General features: G+C 45.6%; 1 protein-coding gene across 1 annotated transcript in view; it reads left to right on the top strand.

The window, feature by feature from the left end:
- Nucleotides 1–20,667, top strand: part of GREB1L (GREB1 like retinoic acid receptor coactivator) — a 134,303-nt gene that overhangs the window by 59,912 nt on the left and 53,724 nt on the right. Inside the window, exons 2-4 of the mRNA XM_066579637.1 lie at nucleotides 14,560–14,719; nucleotides 15,325–15,528; nucleotides 20,385–20,561. Coding sequence (XP_066435734.1) covers nucleotides 14,563–14,719; nucleotides 15,325–15,528; nucleotides 20,385–20,561 — 538 coding nt within the window. The 5' untranslated portion in view covers nucleotides 14,560–14,562. The remainder of the gene's footprint in view (nucleotides 1–14,559; nucleotides 14,720–15,324; nucleotides 15,529–20,384; nucleotides 20,562–20,667) is intronic.

Here is a 20,667-nt window from a genome sequence, read left to right as displayed (position 1 = left end):
ACATGGAAATTCTGTGGCAATTCTGCCCCGTGTGAATCCCACATTAAAAGTAAAATGTAATCTATGGCTTTAAAGATGGCCACCCGCAGGACAGGGTACAGCTTGGGTTTCAGACCTGTTATCTGTAGACATACATACTACTGTTCAAACACATCATCTTTGTCCGTTTTAACTGGCTTGGTGACTGCGGTTGTTACGGGGCCTTAACCTGCACAGTTGCCTTTTTATGGTGTGCTAGTTTAATCCTGCATGGCTCTTGTGTGCTGACATAAGCCAGGTCCCCGGGATCCTGCTGTAATGGAGCGCAAAAAACCCCCATTCGTGGCATTTAAGCTGGTGACGGGGCAGTGGGGGGCTCACCATGTCACCCCGCGATTGTAATATACCGATGAATTACCATGGCAGTCGAAACTCTTAACAAACGCTCTCCTGTCTGCCGTGTAGTCTTTCTGACCACGCCCAGCAGAATCAGATAGGCTGATGGTATATTCATAGTTCACTGCAGTACAGAAATAATGCAGTGTACTATGCTAGCGATCGAACGATTGCATCTTCCAAGTTCCCTTGACAGACAAAAATATAATGACAAATAATTTGAATAAAAAAGTGTAAAATAAGAAATTTCCCCCCCACAATAAAGAAAAAAGCACCAAAAAGTAAAAAAACAAAACACAAACACTGATATATAATGGGTATCACTGTGCTCAGAACAACTTGAACTATGAAAATATTCTAGCTATTTTTACCACACAGTGAACGATAAAAATGAAAAATGAATACAGAGTCAGAATTGCTATTTTTCGCCCATCCGCCTTGCAAAAATGCAATAAAAAGCAATCAAAAAAATCATTAAAAACTACAATTCTTCCTGCTAAAAATAAGATATGACATCGCTCTGTAGGTGGAAAAATAAATTTAAGGAGTCTAGGGATGTGGTGATGCAAATAAACATTTTTTTTTCCTTAAGATCAAAACTTTTGTTGCTTAAATTAGTAAAAAGTTTTAAACTACAGTGTTTCCCCAAAAATAAGACCCTGTCTTACATTACTTTTTTTAACCCCAAAAGAGACACAGGGTCTTATTTTAGGGAGGGGGGGTCCTATTTTACTTGCCTAGCAGGCTTGGTCTTATCCTGCTGCTTTCCAGAGCTTCCCTGCGTGTCCTGCTCTCTCCTTGTTCGGCCACAGAAGATCACTTCCTGGTTACAGGATTCCTAAAACCCGCCTTCAGGAAGCGATTGCTCTGATTGGCTGAGAAGCTCTCAAGAATCAATCAATATAGCGTTCGATGAAACAATGCGCTGGCTGTGATTGTTTCATCCAGCGCTGCACTGACTGGCTAAGTAGCTGTCGAAGAACCAATCCATGCAGTGCTGGATGAACCTTATATTTACATGGGACGCTGATGTGGCAGACAGAAAAAAAAGACCAGTTCAACACCCCTGTGCTGTATCTCTTAGGCTGCATTCAGATGACCGTATATCGGCTGGGTTTTCACGCCCAGCCGATATACGGTGTCTCTCTCTGCGGGGGGAGGCTGGAAGAGTCGGGAGCAGTGCTCTGAGCTCCCGCCCCCTCTCCACCCCCTCTCCGCCCCCTCTCCACCCCCTCTCCGCCCCTCTGCACTATTTGCAATGAGAGGAGGTGGAATGGGGGCGGGGCTAAGTTCCAGGAATTAGCTCCCCCCCGTCCCACCTCTCCTCAATGAAAATAGTGCAGGGGGGTGGAGAGGAGGCAGAGAGGGGGCGGGAGCTCAGAGCACTGCTCCCGTATCTTCCAGCCTTCTCCCCCTGCAGAGAGACACGCCGTATATCGGCTGGGCGTGAAAACCCAGCCGATATACGGTCCTCTGAATGCAGCCTTAGTTAGATTGCAGGGGTCCCACTCCAAGCATCAGTATATAAATACGAAACAATGATCCAGCAACCATGTGGAGAATGGTAAAGTTGCAAATTTTCACTATCAATGTAAATCACCACTTGGATGCACCAAGCCACTTACAGGTGTTGGATTTAATGGGAGTTTCTGTTTAATTAAAGGTCCAAGGACATTTAAATAGACATTAACCAATTATGTGTTAATTGGTGCAGCATATGCGCATAACATGAATATTCATGAGCAGTGGTGTAAGCTGTCACCTGATCAGACTTGCTATTACCATGTGAAGTATATCATGACTGTCAAAGCACCCAGTGTTATTGGTGGTGGTGTGTAGAGCAACACATGTATATAATGCCCAATACCACCTCTCATGAACGTCCTATGGAATGTTATGATTAGAACAACTTGAAATTTTAATATCCTGTGATTCAATTTTATCAAAATGATTGCATGTTACCATCACATGTGAGGATAAAGTACCAGTGCTGTGGGTTTAAGATCGGACACCTAATGCTTATTGTACCAATAGAAATAGACGGGAAGTATAAAGTCTACATACACACCCCTGTTAAAATACATCAACATTCAGTCTTGACTTGGCAATCTTTGCCCACTCTTCCTTGCAAAAGCACTCCAAATCTGTTAGATTGTGAGAACATCTCGTGTGTAGCGCCCTCCTTAGGTCACCCACCGATCTGGAATGGGATTCAGGTCTGGGCTCTGGCTCGGTCATTCCAAAGTTTTGAGCATCTTCTGGTAAAGCCATTCTCCTGTTGATATGGAGGTATGCTTTGGGTTGTTGTGCTGAAAGGTGAAATTCCTCTTCAGCTTTTCAGCCGAGGCTGAAGGTTTTGTGCCAAAATGGACTGATATTTGGACTGTTCTTAATTCCCTTTACTTTGACTAAAGCCCCAGTTCCAGCAGCAGAAAAACAGCCCCAAAGCGTAATGCTGCCTCCACCATCTTCACTGTAGGCATGATGTTCTTTTGGTGATGCACATTATTGGCTTGGCTTTGCACCAAACATACCTTTTGGAATTACGGTCAAAAAAATTCAACCTTTGTCTCATCAGACCATAACACAGTCTCCCATATATGTTTATCAGATGTAGGTTTTGGCAAAACATAGCCGGGCTTCCGTTTTGCCCCCTTACCCCACAGCCGAGACATATGAAGAATACAGGAGATGGATGTCACATGCACTACACAACCAGGACTTGCCAGAAATTCCTGCGGCTACTTTGATGTTGCTGTCGGCCTCTTTGGCCCAATTTCCTTCTGGTCTTTTCATCACTTTTTGTTGTGCCAAATGTAATCCCCTTCTTCAGAATACATGAAGAGGTGTGTACTAGGGGAAATCTTACGGCAGGACAGGAAATGCTGAGTTTAGTAAATTTCATCCGTGGCCTTCCTACATTAGCCCAATACTCCTATATGATGTAACCGTGCTGTTTGTGCGACAATTGGCATTTAGTTTAATTTTCTTTTAATGATGTATCGGCTGTATCATGTTATTTTGCTGCAATCTATCGTGGTGATATTTCATCGTTTCAGGTACACGGAATTGAGCATTATCTCACGCTTTTGGGAAGGGGGCCACCAATGCAAATTAATTGTGAAAGTTTTTGAATTTTCTTTAAATGTGACCCCAGTGGTCTAAACAAGAAGTATCACACATTACACTATTGGGATATTTTATATTTCTTTCCTTCATGGCATTCGTTATCAAGGGGCGGTATTGTTTCTCCTTAAGGAGAGCACCCAGAATGTGAGTGAGGAGGCTTAAAAGGCCATTCATGCTTCTCTGAGAAATATGCAAATAGGAAAGATGGGACAATACCTCTACAGCGCCACCTATTGGAAAGTAGCATTTCTGCAAGTCAATGTCAGGCTCTTTCAACAGGACTCTCTCTAGCCAAGCCAGAAACCTACTGCACACTGAGGGCTCAGTCACACAGGCGTTTTGACACACCAATTTTTGGATGCATAACTGATGCGTTCAAAAATTCGCGTGACCTAAGCGTGCCTCACGGTGGAAAAACCGCTGCTAGCAGCGTTGATCCGCTCAAAAGGGCTCGGTCACACGAAGGGTTTGATGCTCAAAAAGAGCGCTGTCCGCTATCCCCTGCTGCGGCTGTGACAGCTGCTGTCACAGCTGTGGCAGAGGAGCATGATGTTCTCACATTGAATTCAGTGGAGCTGGCAATACAGCCGTCTCCATTGAAAGCAATAGGCTGCCAGCAAGCGCTGCAGTGATTTTCAGGGAAGGGCTTCAAATATAAGCCCTTCTCTGAATATCAATCAAAAAATGTGTTTAAAAAAATCTATACTCTCTGCAGCTGCCGGGGCTCAGCCACGTCCAGCTAGCTCTTCTCCTGCACTGCTCTGAGTAGTATTTAGCAGGCAGGGATTTAAACTCCCTGGCTGCTAAATGGGCTGCCTCTGATTGGTTGAGCACTGTCACCAATCAGAGGCAGCTCTCAGCTATTGAATGACAGCTGAGAGCTGCCTCTAATTGGTCCCTGCGCTCACTGAATCAGAGCCAGAACTCACTGATTCATGAATTCCACCTGCTGAATACTACTCAGAGCAATGCAGGAGAAGAGCCGGCTGGACGCAGCTGAGCCCCGGCAGCTGCAGAGAGGTTAGTATAGATTTTTTTTTTAAACACTTTTTTGGATTGATTTATAGGGAAGGGCTTATATTTGAAGTCCTTCCCGAAAATCACTGCAGCACTTGCCGGCAGCCCATTGCTTTCAATGGAGTCGGCTGTATTGCTTAAGGCACAGAACGATTATCGCTCAAAAGTTGCTCAAATGATTTTTTGAGCGATAATCGTTGTGTCTAAACCAGGCTAAAGGCTGAGTTCTCACATTTCATTTGCAGGATTTACACAAGAGGTTTAGAATCAAGTGATGCGTAATGCACAGAAATGGGATTTTAACAACCGCTATTCATAAGCAGAAAGCAACAGGGCCCTTGCACAAGACTCCTCATTGCGTAATGTGGTTGCCTTAGCTATTGCGCCGTCCAGCATGCTACCGCGCTCTCAAAGTAAATGTATCCTCATAATGCATTAGATCACATGTGTCAAACACAAGGCCCACGGGCCAAATCCGGCCCGCCACCTTGTTCAATGTGGCCCGCGAGCATGGCCGGCATCGCATGCCGGTGGCCGCTCACTACAGCAGTGAATACCAACTGGGGGGCCGCGGCTCCCCTACCGGTATTAACTCAGCGGTGCCGATCCCAGGCGCACACTGTGACATCAGTGTGCACCCGGGATCCCCCCCAGTTCCGCGAGAGCAGAAGGGAGGAGGCGCCCGGACATGCACACTGACGTCAGCGTGCACCTGCAATCAGTGACAGCAGAGGAGCAGTGGCACTTCCATAAGGAGGAGGTAAGTATATGGATTTCAGGGGGTGCTATTTCTAGTGGGGCTGATATAGGGGATAGTATTAGTAATAGTGTTCCCTATATCGGCTCCAGTAGTAATAGCATTACTGCGGAGGTCTCCGTGGAGGTCACTATTACTTCGGAGGTCTCTGTGGGGGTCACTATCACTGCGGAGGTCTCTGCGGGGGTCACTATCACTGCGGAGGTCTCTGCGGGGGTCACTATCACTGCGGAGGTCTCTGCGGGGGTCACGATTACTGCGGAGGTCTATGCGGGGGTCACGATTACTGCGGAGGTCTATGCGGGGGTCACGATTACTGCGGAGGTCTATGCGGGGGTCACGATTACTGCGGAGGTCTATGCGGGGGTCACGATTACTGCGGAGGTCTATGCGGGGGTCACGATTACTGCGGAGGTCTATGCGGGGGTCACGATTACTGCGGAGGTCTCTGCGGGGGTCACGATTACTGCGGAGGTCTCTGCGGGGGTCACGATTACTGCGGAGGTCTCTGCGGGGGTCACGATTACTGCGGAGGTCTCTGCGGGGGTCACGATTACTGCGGAGGTCTCTGCGGGGGTCACGATTACTGCGGAGGTCTCTGCGGGGGTCACGATTACTGCGGAGGTCTCTGCGGGGGTCACGATTACTGCGGAGGTCTCTGCGGGGGTCACGATTACTGCGGAGGTCTCTGCGGGGGTCACGATTACTGCGGAGGTCTCTGCGGGGGTCACGATTACTGCGGAGGTCTCTGCGGGGGTCACGATTACTGCGGAGGTCTCTGCGGGGGTCACGATTACTGCGGAGGTCTCTGCGGGGGTCACGATTACTGCGGAGGTCACGATTACTGCGGAGGTCTCTGCGGGGGTCACGATTACTGCGGAGGTCTCTGCGGGGGTCACGATTACTGCGGAGGTCTCTGCGGGCGTCACGATTACTGCGGAGGTCTCTGCGGGCGTCACGATTACTGCGGAGGTCTCTGCGGGCGTCACGATTACTGCGGAGGTCTCTGCGGGGGTCACGATTACTGCGGAGGCCTCTGCGGGGGTCACGATTACTGCGGAGGCCGCTGCAGGGGGGGGCCGCTGTTAGGGCGGAGGCCGCTGCGGGGGGGGGGCGCTGTTAGGGCGGAGGCCGCTGCGGGGGGGAGCGCGCTGTTAGGGCGGAGGCCGCTGCGGGGGGGGGGGGCGCGCTGTTAGGGCGGAGGCCGCTGCGGGGGGGAGGCGCGCTGTTAGGGCGGAGGCCGCTGCGGGGGGGAGGCGCGCTGTTAGGGCGGAGGCCGCTGCGGGGGGGGGGGGCGCTGTTAGGGCGGAGGCCGCTGCGGGGGGGGCGCGCTGTTAGGGCGGAGGCCGCTGCGGGGGGGGCGCGCTGTTAGGGCGGAGGCCGCTGCGGGGGGGCGCGCTGTTAGGGCGGAGGCCGCTGCGGGGGGGCGCGCTGTTAGGGCGGAGGCCGCTGCGGGGGGGGCGCGCTGTTAGGGCGGAGGCCGCTGCGGGGGGGGGGGGGCGCTGTTAGGGCGGAGGCCGCTGCGGGGGGGGGGGGGCGCTGTTAGGGCGGAGGCCGCTGCGGGGGGGGGGGGGCGCTGTTAGGGCGGAGGCCGCTGCGGGGGGGGGGGGGGCGCTGTTAGGGCGGAGGCCGCTGCGGGGGGGGGGGCGCTGTTAGGGCGGAGGCCGCTGCGGGGGGGGGCGCTGTTAGGGCGGAGGCCGCTGCGGGGGGGGGGGGGCGCTGTTAGGGCGGAGGCCGCTGCGGGGGGGGGGCGCTGTTAGGGCGGAGGCCGCTGCGGGGGGGGGGGGCGCTGTTAGGGCGGAGGCCTCTGCGGGGGGGGGGGGCGCTGTTAGGGCGGAGGCCGCTGCGGGGGGGGGGGGCGCTGTTAGGGCGGAGGCCGCTGCGGGGGGGGGGGGGCGCTGTTAGGGCGGAGGCCGCTGCGGGGGGGGGGGCGCTGTTAGGGCGGAGGCCGCTGCGGGGGGGGGGGGCGCTGTTAGGGCGGAGGCCGCTGCGGGGGGGGGGGGGGCGCTGTTAGGGCGGAGGCCGCTGCGGGGGGGGGCGCTGTTAGGGCGGAGGCCTCTGCGGGGGGGGGCGCTGTTAGGGCGGAGGCCGCTGCGGGGGGCGGGGGTCACTAAGCTGTCAGTTCTCTGCGATGAGCCTATCTGACAGATAGGCTCACTGCGGCATGCCGTGATTTAGAGCCCGCGAGCAGAGAATCGCTATGACTCTTCGCTCTTGGAAGCTGCGGCTGCGCTTTCCATAGCAGCGCTATGAAAAGCATTCACTGCATTACCTGCGGACGGATTATCGCAGCGAGTAACACAATGAACGATCGCCCGTGGACAGGAGGCCTTACAATTACAGTCGGCCCTTTGAAGACAACCATCAGGGTGATGTGGCCCTCCGTAAAAATGTGTTTGACACCCCTGCATTAGATAGACCCATGTAAAACTGACCCAGAGGATTAAAGTATTTGGGTTGTTGGTGATGTATGAAAATGAATTGACATAATTGAAAACACGTGCCACGAGAGGTACATAGGTTTTCTATCGTGCAGTATCTAGAACTGAAGTAGAAACCGTATGATCGTGTCATTTCCCATTTCTTGAAAGACTCCATTGCACCGTGGAGAGCCTTTGGATGGAGGACAATAGTGGGAGGCATAGGTCACTTCCTTAATAGGTCGAGGAGGAAAGCACATGTTGTTCAAATGGCTCTTCAGCAGTATGCACAGCCCAAAGGTCTCTGCCACTCTGACCCATGCTCTTATCTAGGAAGTCCCTGGCACATTAGTAAGATATTAAGCAGGGTAGTCAATGAGTAACCTTTAGTCTTTTGTGATGACCACTCCATGGACACAGCCCCAAACATATAGCACTTTAGTATGGATATAGACCAGTCCTAGGAAACCTAGATTTTCATTACCTGTACAGTTTTTGTTCTACCAAACTGCCTGGTAATTACTATATCTCTATAATTAGCTGCGACATACTTATAATTCATTTACCTACATGATGCCTCTGTAAAGAAGCTTCTCTAACTCCTATATAACTTCTTAATGTCCAGCCATTTTTTTAGGTCTTTTTCATTTTTTTCTTCATCCCTGCATTTGAAGAACCATAACTTTTTATTTTATTTTTCTCCCCCTATCAGCTTAGCTTTATGAGGGCTTATCTTTTGCAGGAGTTGCTTTATTATATATATATTTTTAAATGGGCTCATATAGTGTATTGAGAAGCTTCATACCCCCAAAAGTGGGGTAAAATGGGGAAAAAAAGCTGTGCCATTGTGTTTGGTCTTTGCAGCGCTCATAGTGTGGTAAAAATGAGATGGATGTTCACTTTATTCTGTGAGTCCAGTGTGATTACAGCAATACATAACTTGTAATTCTGGGACATGGTCGGGGCTTGTCTTTTGGGGGATGAGCTGTATTTTTTTTAATTGCTACTATTTTTGGATACATGAGAATTTTTGATAACTTTTTATTCAATTATTTTAGGGGATAGGGTGACCACCAAAATTTTGCAATTCAAGCATTTCGGTCAACATCGCTCACGGTGTGGGGTTAATATTTCAATGGTTTGTACTTTTATGGACATGGCGATACCAATTTAGGGTGAATGTAGACGGCTGGGTCGAATCCTGCTGCGAGAATTCTTGCAGCGGGATGAGACCCGTGCTCCTGCAGTGACCCACGGCTCACCTCCTCCGGCGTCTTCTCTCTGCTCTGCGATGTGCCCGCTGGCGCACAGCCGCGCATGTGCAGAGCAGAGTCGGCGCATCACCAGTGACGTTTCTGTGAGAGACCACTGCAAGAACCGCACAGAAATGGGACATGCCGCGATTTGTTTACCACACGAGTTTTCACGCTGTCTGCATAGGATTGCGTGCACGCCTGCAATCCTATGGCAGCATGCTCGGGTGGAAATTCTGCGGGAAATCTCGCCACAGAATTTCGTCTCGTCTGCATTCTCCCTATGTTTAATTATTGTCTCAACTGTGTTTAGTGGTCGGTGTTAGGCCACTGGAGGAGTGCCACTTCTTCCAGCTAATTGCCTAGATACCTCGGCATCTAATTGGTTAAATGGCCATGACTGGAACTAGGTGACTTTGGCCATTGAGGGTGGATGTCGGGTGGATGTTTGGCCATTGAGGGTGGATACAGCCAGCACCCATTAGGGATCTTTCACACGACCGTATGCATTTTTACGGTCGGCCTTACGTGCTGTAAACCCCGCATGAATGAAGAATAGCCGCAATCAAGTCCTGATTCTCAGCTGCAAATTTTCTACCCTTCACACGGGCATCTGTAGTGTATTGGCAGAAAAATATGCTGCTGTGCGGAAATCTCTCGTAATGACTGCTAATGCTTAAATTGACCAGCTGTCTTCTTTTCCTAGCATTGGACGCAACTAAACTCCCTCCCCTCCTTTTTTTTTATCAGCTCCCATAGGAGTCTATGGGAGCTTCCAGTGTATTTTGGCCAAAGATAGGGCAAACCTATCTTTGGACACAGCGTATACAATCAGCGACAGAAAACTGTCACCAATGTGCTATATTTGCTGGCGTGATTTTTGCCCAATTTTTGGACGCAAGTAAACGGTCTTATGAGTAGCGCCTTTGCTCCAGAGTCAGCATAATACCCATCTCGCACCCCTGTGACATAAATGTATATCATAAAGAGGGAAGATCTTATATAATTCGACAGTCATCTGCTTGCAGAGGAAGCTCTTGTGGCATGTTCTAACACTTGTTTATTGCATATGTTTAAAAAGGTGGCTATATACCTTAGCCGTCTGAGTACTTTCTTGCGACAGCTATTTCTCCTGACTCCTCCATACATGTACACGCTCACCCAAGCCATCTACGCTTTCTCTATAGGGAGGGGGAATAAGGCATTGCCAGACAACTCTAACAATCTCCCTTAAAAGTCAAAGATCAGGCATGTTTAATTTCAACTTGTTCGAACCTTCTTTCCCCCTGATATCTGCTGTCCGGGGAGAGTCGGGAAGCTCCCATAAACATTTAGATGTTCAGATGTGGGTTTGGCTGACATTCATTTAATGTGTAGGGCAACCACAGAGAAGAATGGGGTCAAATATTAGCAGGATTCCATGCCTTAAAGGGTTGTTTGGTGGCCAGACGTTTGAAGTATAAACTCAATTGTGTTAAAATTACAAAAGCAGGGGTACTTACCCATCCTATGCCCTGGTGATCCAACGCTGGTCTTTGTGGAACGGATGCCACCTGACCACTACAGCCAATTAGAGGCTGCAGATGTGAAAGTCTGACTTTTGACATCTTGGCTCCCAGCATCTGAGTGATGATGCCAAGAAAACGGCACTTGATCCTTGCTGCCTCTGATTGGCTGCTCTTGTCAGGTGGTATTGGTTCTATAACGCAGACCTGGATCACCAGAGCAAAGGACAGGTAAGTACCCCATTCTTTTGTTGTTATAACACATTTGAGCCTGTTTAGGCTGGTTTCACACAGCTGCGAGAGTAAAAAAAGCAGAATTATGAAACCAATGGTTTCCTTTCACTAATGCGATGTTGCGATAGGAAAAAATTGCGATGTGTTTTTAAAAAATTTTTATTGCCCATGTTTCCTGCAACACTGGAAACCTGCGACTTTTCATGCAATGCATTTTTAACATTACAAAGTCCTATTGACTTGCACAATAAAAAAATTGTGCAATTTTATCGCGGGCGGCAGCAATGTGATGTTAGATTATTCTTAAGAAAAAGCATCACTGACTCTCAAAGAGCGGGAACAAAGACTCTATTTTGCTGCGATGTTTTTCTCACGGCGATATCGCAGTCGCCCATGTGGAACTACCCTTAACCCTTTCCAATTCAATTTCTACCCTGGTTTTCCTAGGGGGCTTACTCTTTTTCTGCCGTTATACAACGGCACTATCTGCTGGCTAAAGCCAGTACTGCATGAGGTGACATGTTGGATAGGCTCTGACAGCAGAGAGGCTGGCAATATACAGTAAGAGAACCCCGACGAACGTCTTCCAACATTGGAGCCGTACATAATGTTTTAAGACGTCAGACAGTGGATTGGAAAGGGTTAAGGCCTCTTTCACACGGGTGACAAAGTCGTGCGATTCTCTCGCGATGCGACAATGCTACAAATCGCATGTATGTGAAGCCCATGCTTTCCAATGGGGTCCTTCACATCTGCGATGTTTTGTAGGATGCAACATTGCTAGTCCAAAACCTCGCTGGTTGAGCGATATGCACGCGACAAGTGAGGCTTTGTAGCTCGTGTTTCCATGTGTTGTAGCCCGTGTGCAGGACGCCTAAAGGGGTTGTCCGGTTGCTGGATTATTTTTAACACCAAGATCTCTCTATATATGATAACATCTGAATATAATGATGCCCCATAATTTTTAGGTGGGGAGTCCAGCTGACACTCGAAAGTAACAATTTACGGCTGGCTGAGTTATGATATAAAGTACATTTTAGTATCTTTCAGAATTGTATAGTCTAATATATTGAAATATTTTTAATCCGAGGCTTCTGTGCCAAAATTTTATGTAAAGGTAGGTTTTACTAGCAGGTCTTGCTGGACACTGCACTGCTTTTTTATTTTATTTTATTTTTTTTTTTAAATTCTCCACAGTGAAAAAGTTTTTTGGTTTTTTTTTTGTTTTTTTTCCACATACATAGTGTGTGCATTAAAATTATATGTACCTCAAATGAGAAGTGTCTCCTCTGATTCCTGATCTTATAATTTCACCACATTATATTGTGCAGATAGTGGGCGGTCTTTACTGTAATTGATGGCTTTTTCTATATACATGACTGTCAATCACTGCCGAGACCTGCTGTTAGACCTCCAGGCTCAGAATGAGGAGGGATGTAAATGAAGAAATGACAAGTTGTACGGAATCTTTTGGATATATTCTTATCTCAGTCTACTCCTCTGCTCTGTAACCTGCAGTCTGGACAGCATGTTCAGGCCAACAGGCTCCCTCCCTTTAATGCTTTACTCCTTTCGCCTTTGCTATGCACCATTCCTTCCCTACCCCCCCTTTAGAAAGTTCCTGTCCATGTAGATCTTTCTGGCATCAGAATCTCTCTCTTTTCTCCTTAGGGAGAGCACCTAGACAATGAGTGAGGAGACTCAAATGGCCATGCACGCTCTTCTGGGTAATATGCAAATAAGGGAGATGGAATATTCCATCTTCCTTATTTGGTCTTTCTGGCTTGATGTGGCATGCAGGTCGTCTGCAGATCTTACCCGGCTCTCAACATTCTTGCCTGCTTTTGTTTACCTTGAATAAGAATTTGTGGAATCCTTGATGAGTCTTATTCCTATGTGTGACATTGCTGTCCCATAGGACTCAAGGAGATAAAGAAATTTGGCAAGTTCACAGCATGACTTTGGCTTAGTTTCAATAGGCTGCATCCGCAGGGGCTACAAAATCTCGTTACAAAATCATCACTACAGTGTGAAGCCCGTAGTTTCCATTGAGTTCTTTCACATGAGCAATGTTTTGTAGCAAGAGTTTGTAGCCCATGCAGATGCAGCCTAATAAGGGTGGCAGTTGGCATTTTTTTTATTTTCACGGTAAGCATGTAGTTTATTCTCTTAGTAGTTGTGTACGAATTCCTGTGCAGACTGAATTTAGCTGTGGATTGGAGGACCTACACTTCTTCCTCCTTTTTTTCCCTTTAAATGGCATATATACTCACCCCTGCTTCCGATTGTTGGACCCACTCTGTTAGGCTACATTCACACGAGCGTGGTTGTCATCTTGTGTTCTTCATGCCAATGCAAAGCGGTTTTGATTCAAAACCACCTCTTATCACTTCTGTAAAATTGCGATTTTCCCCTAGCGCGTTTCACATACGTCTAAGGATCGCAAGTGCTTCCCATTGATTTGAATGGGAAACATCACACCGCACTCGTATGCACATTGCATGGCTTGCGAGTGCCATGCAATGTCTTCTAACCATTTAGGTTATATGGAGGGGGTGCAGTTAAAAACTGCATTGAAACCATGCTTGAAAAACCTCATGGTTTTGCTGCGATTTCCTGTAGTTTTTCACGTGGTTGCTTTTAAAACCTGCAAGAAAAATGTGGCAAAACTTCACTGTGTGAATCCGGCCTTTATGGGGGTCAGTATTTTATTTCTTTTTTATTTCTTTTTTTAAGCTACTAATCCATAGAACGTTTAACACTTTAATCTATATAATGGAAAAGGAATAGTCTTTTGTAAGACGCTCACTGTTGGAAAATCATTAAGGAGTCATGCAGTTTATGTAAATGAGGGAACAGCTGTGCCACAAATAGATTTTAGACTTTGGCTTCTGTGTCCCCCGTGATGTTCTTGACCAGATCACACGTGCCACCCCCACACCTTCCAAATCCTTTTGCCCTCTTTAGCTCCGATTCATTGTCTTGCCTTGTGTTGCTTATTATTTTGACATGTCCCTTGGCTTCTTTTTGCGGACCACCTGCCCTGTATTAAGGAGCACAAACTCCCCTCCTCCACCTACAATTGACAGATGGGACTTCATATAGAAAAAAAAGCCAATTATTGTAAACTGCTGACCACTGCTAGGAAAGACGATGCAAATGAAATTACTACTTTATTGAGAACTGAAGATTTGATGGGCTCTTAATAAATGTGAGTGAGCTTTTATCAACATGTGAATTTAGGCCTGTGTGTGTGTATGTGTGTGTGTATATAAGTAAATAGGGCAGATGGATAATACCTCTGCAGCGCCACCTATTGGAAGGCAGCATTCCTGCAAGTCAATGTCAGACTTTTTGGACAAGCCTTATAACAATGACTGGGAATTGAAAAACAAGCTAGAATACCATAAACAGACAGCATTTTCAGGGTTTCGTCCCTCATCAGTGTGCAGTAGGTTTCTTGCTTGGCTAGTGAGAGGCCTATAGATTTGGGTCGGAAAGGGTATCGTTTCTCCTTAAGGAGAGCACCAAGAATGTGTTGAGGAGACTTTTATATAAGGAGTATGGATGACCTTATACATCTCTTCACTTACCTTCTAGGCGCTCTCCTTAAAGAGAAATGTTACCCTTCCTGACCTGAGTGTATATATGTCATATACAACGTGTTCCCAAACTCCTTACTAGGCAGTATTTTTGTCCTTGCTTCTGTTAATGGTATCTTGGCGTAATTAGGCTTGGTTTGTTGTATAGAGAGGGAGAACATAAGTGTTTTTTTTTGGGGGGGGGGGGGGGTTTAAGCTCTTTTTTGTAATTGCATTGTGAGATTAAAAAATTGTTGGTTAATATAGATTTATTCTTTGTTTTCCCAGGACATGGGTAACTCTTATGCTGGGCAGCTGAAATCTGCCCGGTTTGAGGAAGCTCTGCACAATTCCATAGAAGCCTCCCTAAGGTGTAGCAGTGTGGTACCACGGCCAGTATTCTCCCAACTCTATCTAAATGCAGAAAGCTCCACGTTCTCTGCAGATGGTAAGCTTTAACCGTAGTTGATGATGATTATGTAGTATGCCATTTCCAAAGGTGCAGTACATGGATTAAATAGAGTCATAAAGTTATTCAATTTTGAAATCCTTTTATTTGTCATGTATGAATGAGAAAGCATAGTAAAAAAAAAAAAATCAGTTATAAGTCTCTAAACCATTGTAGACCAAATTAGAAAATAATTTGTCTCAAGTTAACACCTAAAATTGCACTTAATCTGCAGATTTATAACAAGGCTGGGCTCACACGATGGGGTCGGATTTCAGCTGTGAGCCTGCCGGGGACCCTGCGTACAGCAATTCTATTGCGCTTAACCGCAGAGGTACACAGCGTCATGCGCAGTACAGTTTTTTCCCCCCGCGCCAACTCTTAGCAATGACACAATGTTAATTGTGTAAGGGCTGCGGGTCGCACATCTCCATTAATATCAATGGAGGCCGTCCGCATGCACACCGATCACGGAATCTACTATTCAAATCCGGTCATGTGAGACTAACCTTATAATGAGCTATATTCTTCAATTAATATTTTTTGAGATTTTTTTTTTTTGCTTTTTGCTGTCTGATTTTAATGGTCTCGTGTTTCTTGTTAAGGGGTTGATGTGAAACCAAAAGTTGAAGAACTTGAAAAGGATTTTGCTCAGAGGTACACCCAGAATGGCAGCCTGGACTTCTCGAACAGTCAGCCTATATGTGAAATGGATGATGATGAGGAGGAAGATGACCTGTCTGATTCAAGTAGTCCTCCTTTGCCATATGCACAGAAACCAGCCCCAGAAGGTTCTTGTACGATAGATGGTAAGACTTTTTAATCTTTTAATGTTTCATATAAGGTATTGCTTAACCCTTTCAAGAGCAAAGGTAATGGATCCTGGGTCCAGGTCACATTCTGCAGTACTGGTATTCCCACTTTCCAAAAAAAAAAAAATCATAACTTTTATTTTTAGGGTGAGCAATCTACATGAGGGCTTGTTTTATTGCATGACATGTTGTATACTTCAATGGTACCATTTAATGTACTGTATAATGTATTAAAATAATTTTAAAAATTTCCAAGTGGGGCAACATAAGGAAAAACTGATACTGCATCATTAGAAGGGGCGTGGGGGTGTATTTTAATGGTCAGCATGATTACAGCCATACCAAATTTATAGTTTTTTTTTTTTTTAACTTCATTTTATTAAAAAGTAAGCAACATGCTGAATCATTAACGATACACGAGTCCTACATGAGGATTGGGGAAGCAAAAACCTCATGACATCACAGTATATAGTGATTACAGTACAATCCAGAGTGAAGGGGAAAAACAAAAGGCGTATAGAAGAGAACAGGTCATAGTTGAGCTAAGTCATTGGAATACCCGCATGCAGAGCACTTAAGTCAGTCAGCAGAGAATGAAGTTCAGGTCCCTGACCCTATCCCCAGCATCCGCTAATCACCGGAATCCCCCACAGCAGCGTTGATCTAGTCGAGGAGAGCAACCGTGGAGGGAAACGAGTGAGCGAAGAATCGCACCATCGGCCCCACACTGTATGGAATTTATCTGGGCACTTGCGTGCCTCGTAGACCAGGTTTTTGAAAGGTATAGTTGTGTTAGTGAGTTTTCTCCATCGCCAGAGAAGGGCCCCTCGGGGTCCATCCACCGCAGCGCAATTGCCTTCCTAACCAGGAACAGGACCTAGTAAACTATTTAACTTTTTTTATCGCCATATTTTGACCCCCATAACTTTAAAAAAAACTTTTTTTCAGTTTGTAGTGTTACAATTTTGGGGAACATACTACGTTTTTAACGGTTTTCTGTTGCATTTTTTATTTTTTTCCCCTTCGTTAATCATGCTTGATTGATGTGATATTGTAATAAACTGAACCTTTATAAATACAGCAATAACAATTTTTAAATGTTATCTTTTAGATTTGATAACTTTCCCCAATTAGTCTCCATAAACTTGAACTTACGATCCTTTGATCACTTATACTGTGGTAGTGCATTTTACTGTATTTTAACAGGCTGCTTAGTAGGCAGAAAGCCAAAAATCCAGCTCTTGTGATGATTCCATACAATTTTTTTTTTTAATTGAAACAACTTTTTGGAAAACATGACAAAATTGTCATGGACACAACAAGATTTACAACGCGTTTCAAACACATAATGGCTGGGGTCACAGGGGACGTATTCCGGGTGGAAATCTTGTGGTTTTGCCGCAGCGAAAAATGGCAAGCTTTTCGCCGGGAAAGCCCTGTTTCAAAACCTGTGGCACTTAGCCACGGATTTTGGAGCGGCCTGGCCGCATGTTTTTCCATTACAGCCAGTGCTCCCTGAGAGGAGAGCGCGTCCGCAACGGAAAAAAAAAAACATGCTGCAGCCGGGGAATCCGCACTGCCGGCTTTGCCGCGACGGATTGGCCGTTCCGTGTGGACGTGATTTTTGACAAATCTTGCAACATGGCCGGCTAATCCCAGGATTAGCGGCTGCAGGCGGATTTGCTGTAGTGAAATTTCGGATGGAATTTCCGTGGCAAATTCGCCCTGTGTGAACCCAGCTTACACTTTCTTAATCATGGCTGGCTAAACTCTAATAATGATCTCTGTAAATGCTAAAAACACTTCACCATTTAGTTCAATATCCACTCTGGATAAAAGGTACGCAAAAAACTAGAAAGATGGACTAGCTTCTCAAGATGGCAACATTGTGTTGCCAACAATTATATGTGTGTATGTATAGTGCAAAATGTATACAAACATACTAGAATACTGTTACTATAATCAAAAGCAAAATTAATAATTAACCCCTAAATCATTCCACATGTTTTTCTTACCTTCTATCACATTATAAAAACAAATTTCAAAGCTCATAGGAATAGAGGTGTGCTGCAAATGAGAAGAATATCGCTGGACACAAGGTACAAGACTTTCTCTGTTTTGGAAATGGACATTCTAGTCAGTGGGACAGGAGGTATAATGATATTGGATTCCCCCTTTTTTGTTGGATGTTAATATGTGCATTTTTGTCCACTGATTGTGGAACTGGCTATTCTGTATTCCATAAATATGGGATATGGTGCACCGTAATATAGATTCTGCCTCCCACATGAGTCAGCTCTGGTTAGGTTGTGAATGAGACACTGTTTAAAGTCCAAATACATGCATTGTAGTGTTATATTTTTTCAGTAATCAGCTGTTTTACGTGTTATATTTCCATATAGTACATGGGATAGCTCTATTAGCGATGATCATTATGTATACGGTCCAATTTTTATATAAAAATGGGGTAAATTTTATTTTCCAGGATCTGCATCTTGATTAGCTTGTAGTTCTCCATTTTCAGTACTTCTTTTTGACAGTTTGGCAATTATAGGGTCCGATACCCGATTTGTGCATGGATCGTGATTCTCCGAAGCTTCATTATACTACCACATATTTGCCTATCTTAGATGTGACACTGAAACCTTTAGCATTTCTAATTGTGATTGCTTTTGTTTACGTTGACGCTGGAGCAGAAGATAAGGTAACACCTACTTTGCTGATTGGTTGGAGGGAACTATTCTCGTGCCGGATTGGCTGTGGGTTGTGGTGTATTCTTAGATTAGCTGCGCCGGGCCAACTTGCTGATAGAGGAGTGATGTTTCACCTTCCGAAAGGACTGTTGTCATCAAGGCCTTGGTATGCCGGTATGGTTTGAAGCATATATACCGAAGGAATGAGTTTTGTCATCCGACATACCATGTGAAATAGAACATGCTGCAATTCGTCGCCGCAGGTGTAAAGGAAAATTCGAAACTGCATGCCTTTCAATGCCCACGTTTTACCACGGATCCTCTGTGGGCACTGATGGCAGAATCTGCAATTCGAATTCGGTTGTGTGATACTGGCCTTAATGGTCGCTAACAGGTACTGGCTAGCTGCTGCTGCTGCAGAGTACTATTTCATAGCAATAACTATACTGCAGTATTTGGGGATAGTCCGGTTGATGATCGTGAATGTGTGAAACAACCATCTCTGGATTGTCAGGTTTGAGTTAGGCATGTCTGAGGCTTTTTAAGGCCCATTTACACCAGCCAATGATTGCAAAAAAAAAATCGCTAATCGGCGATAGTTTTAGAGATAATCGGTGCGTGTAAATGTGCGCTCAGCGTCCGCTTTTCGGGCACTGTTAGCTGATCCTTAAATTCAGTCCAACCTAAAAGGCATCATTTACTTTTATCAGTAGTTCTCCATGGGGAGTGCCGATAGCATTTTTTCCCGTGGAGAACAAAGGATCTGAGCGCAGATAATAGCCTTAGGCTATTAGCTTCATTTAGTAAAGGCTTCATTTGCATACCTAATTGGTATTTAAGTAGCTGAGTAGCTACTTAAATACCAATTATAGCATACAAATTATTTTTGCAAAAGGATTGCTCAAAGCTGCCACTCAAACTGTCGTTTGAGCGATCTTTGAGCGATCATCTGCCCGTGTAAACAGCCTTTAGTCAGGGTAGCAATTTTTCTCTTTCTAGAGCACAAACAAGACTCTATTGTTCCAAAGTGTTCTACATAGAGGGGGTACCTGGGGGTTCATAGTACCAGATTTTGAAGAACTGTTTAGACTTGCCGTTTACATTGTTTAAACCATTCGTCATGTACTTAAGTTGCTGTAGCCATAATAATTTTTTGTAGTCCCTGGAGGGAGTCCTACAGTAATATCAATGTTGAACAAGTCACAACTGCAGCACTCAAAAGGGGATTCCGAGTCCAATCAGGTTCCCCTAAAAAACTGTGATACACAGTGAGGAGAGAAAATTGCAAAAGCCTGGTATGGTCTGGATCAGAACCAAAAATAGCAAGCTGAACGTAGAAAATAACCAGGCAGCATCTGATGTGTTCAGAAGAGTCTAAATTTCTTTATTCCTCCATCCAAAAATGAAGCCGAAACGTCGTCAGTCATTTTTGGATGGAGGAATAAAGAAATTTAGACTCTACTGAACACATCAGATGCTGCCTGGTTATTTTCTATCTACAGTAATATCAGCGACTGCTTCTTTTATGGGTATTTAATTTGTATTTCAGATAATTTGGGTTTTTGGGGAATGTTTTAAAGTTTGCTAAATAAATTATATTTTACATTTTCTTTGGTGGTGACGTTTTATCCTGAAGTTAAGCTGTCAATTCTCTAGTTTTGGTGAAAACCTTTAAATGATGTACTACTTTTCAGCTAAATGGTTCCATATCTCCTCTGCAGGTAGCAATATAGTTAAGGAAGCACTCAGTTTTTTTTTCCTTCTTAATTTTGGGATCCATCACAATATAGCTGACCTCTGCAGTTAAAAATCCAGTTGTGTAGTTGGTCCCCTCCAGGCTGTGTTTTCTGCGCTTTTCTTCTCGTTTCCAGGTCACATGTCCAACACTCTTGCCAGCTCTCTGTGTCCTGCAGTTAATGGAAAAGATTTACGAACAGTTGTAAGGAAAAACGTTTTTGCCCATAGCAACAATCACAGCGCAGCTTTCAATTTCACATTACACTCCTGTGATTCGTTACTGCAGACAGGAAAAACCTTAAACTGTTCAGAAAAACTCTCTGGAAAAAAAACTCAGAGCTAAAACATTGCATAGAATAAGGGAATAAATACTTTATGCAATTTACATAATTGACACTAGTAATGTAATTATTTCATCTTTAGGATTCTGCCAAGCAGGGAAGGATTTACGGTTAACTTCACTGAGTAAAGAGCAACTTGAGGTTCCTCCGGGCTTTCTTCTGGTTGGAGTGAAGACTCCGAGTCTCCCTGAACATATTCTTGTCTGTGCAGTTGATAAAAGATTTCTCCCGGATGATGATGGGAAAAATGCACTTTTAGGTAAGTGACTTTTGGAAACTTTACTGCTGCCTTGTGTGCTGCATGCACCTTATTCTCTCCAATAGCTGCTGTGGGAAAAACTTAATTTCTAAAATCCATTTTTCTG

The sequence above is a fragment of the Eleutherodactylus coqui genome, chromosome 9, assembly GCF_035609145.1.
Source record: "Eleutherodactylus coqui strain aEleCoq1 chromosome 9, aEleCoq1.hap1, whole genome shotgun sequence".
NCBI classification, from domain to species: Eukaryota; Metazoa; Chordata; class Amphibia; order Anura; family Eleutherodactylidae; genus Eleutherodactylus; species Eleutherodactylus coqui.
The sequence above is the reverse complement of the archived record's forward strand: the minus strand, read 5'-3'. Positions and strand labels throughout refer to the sequence as shown.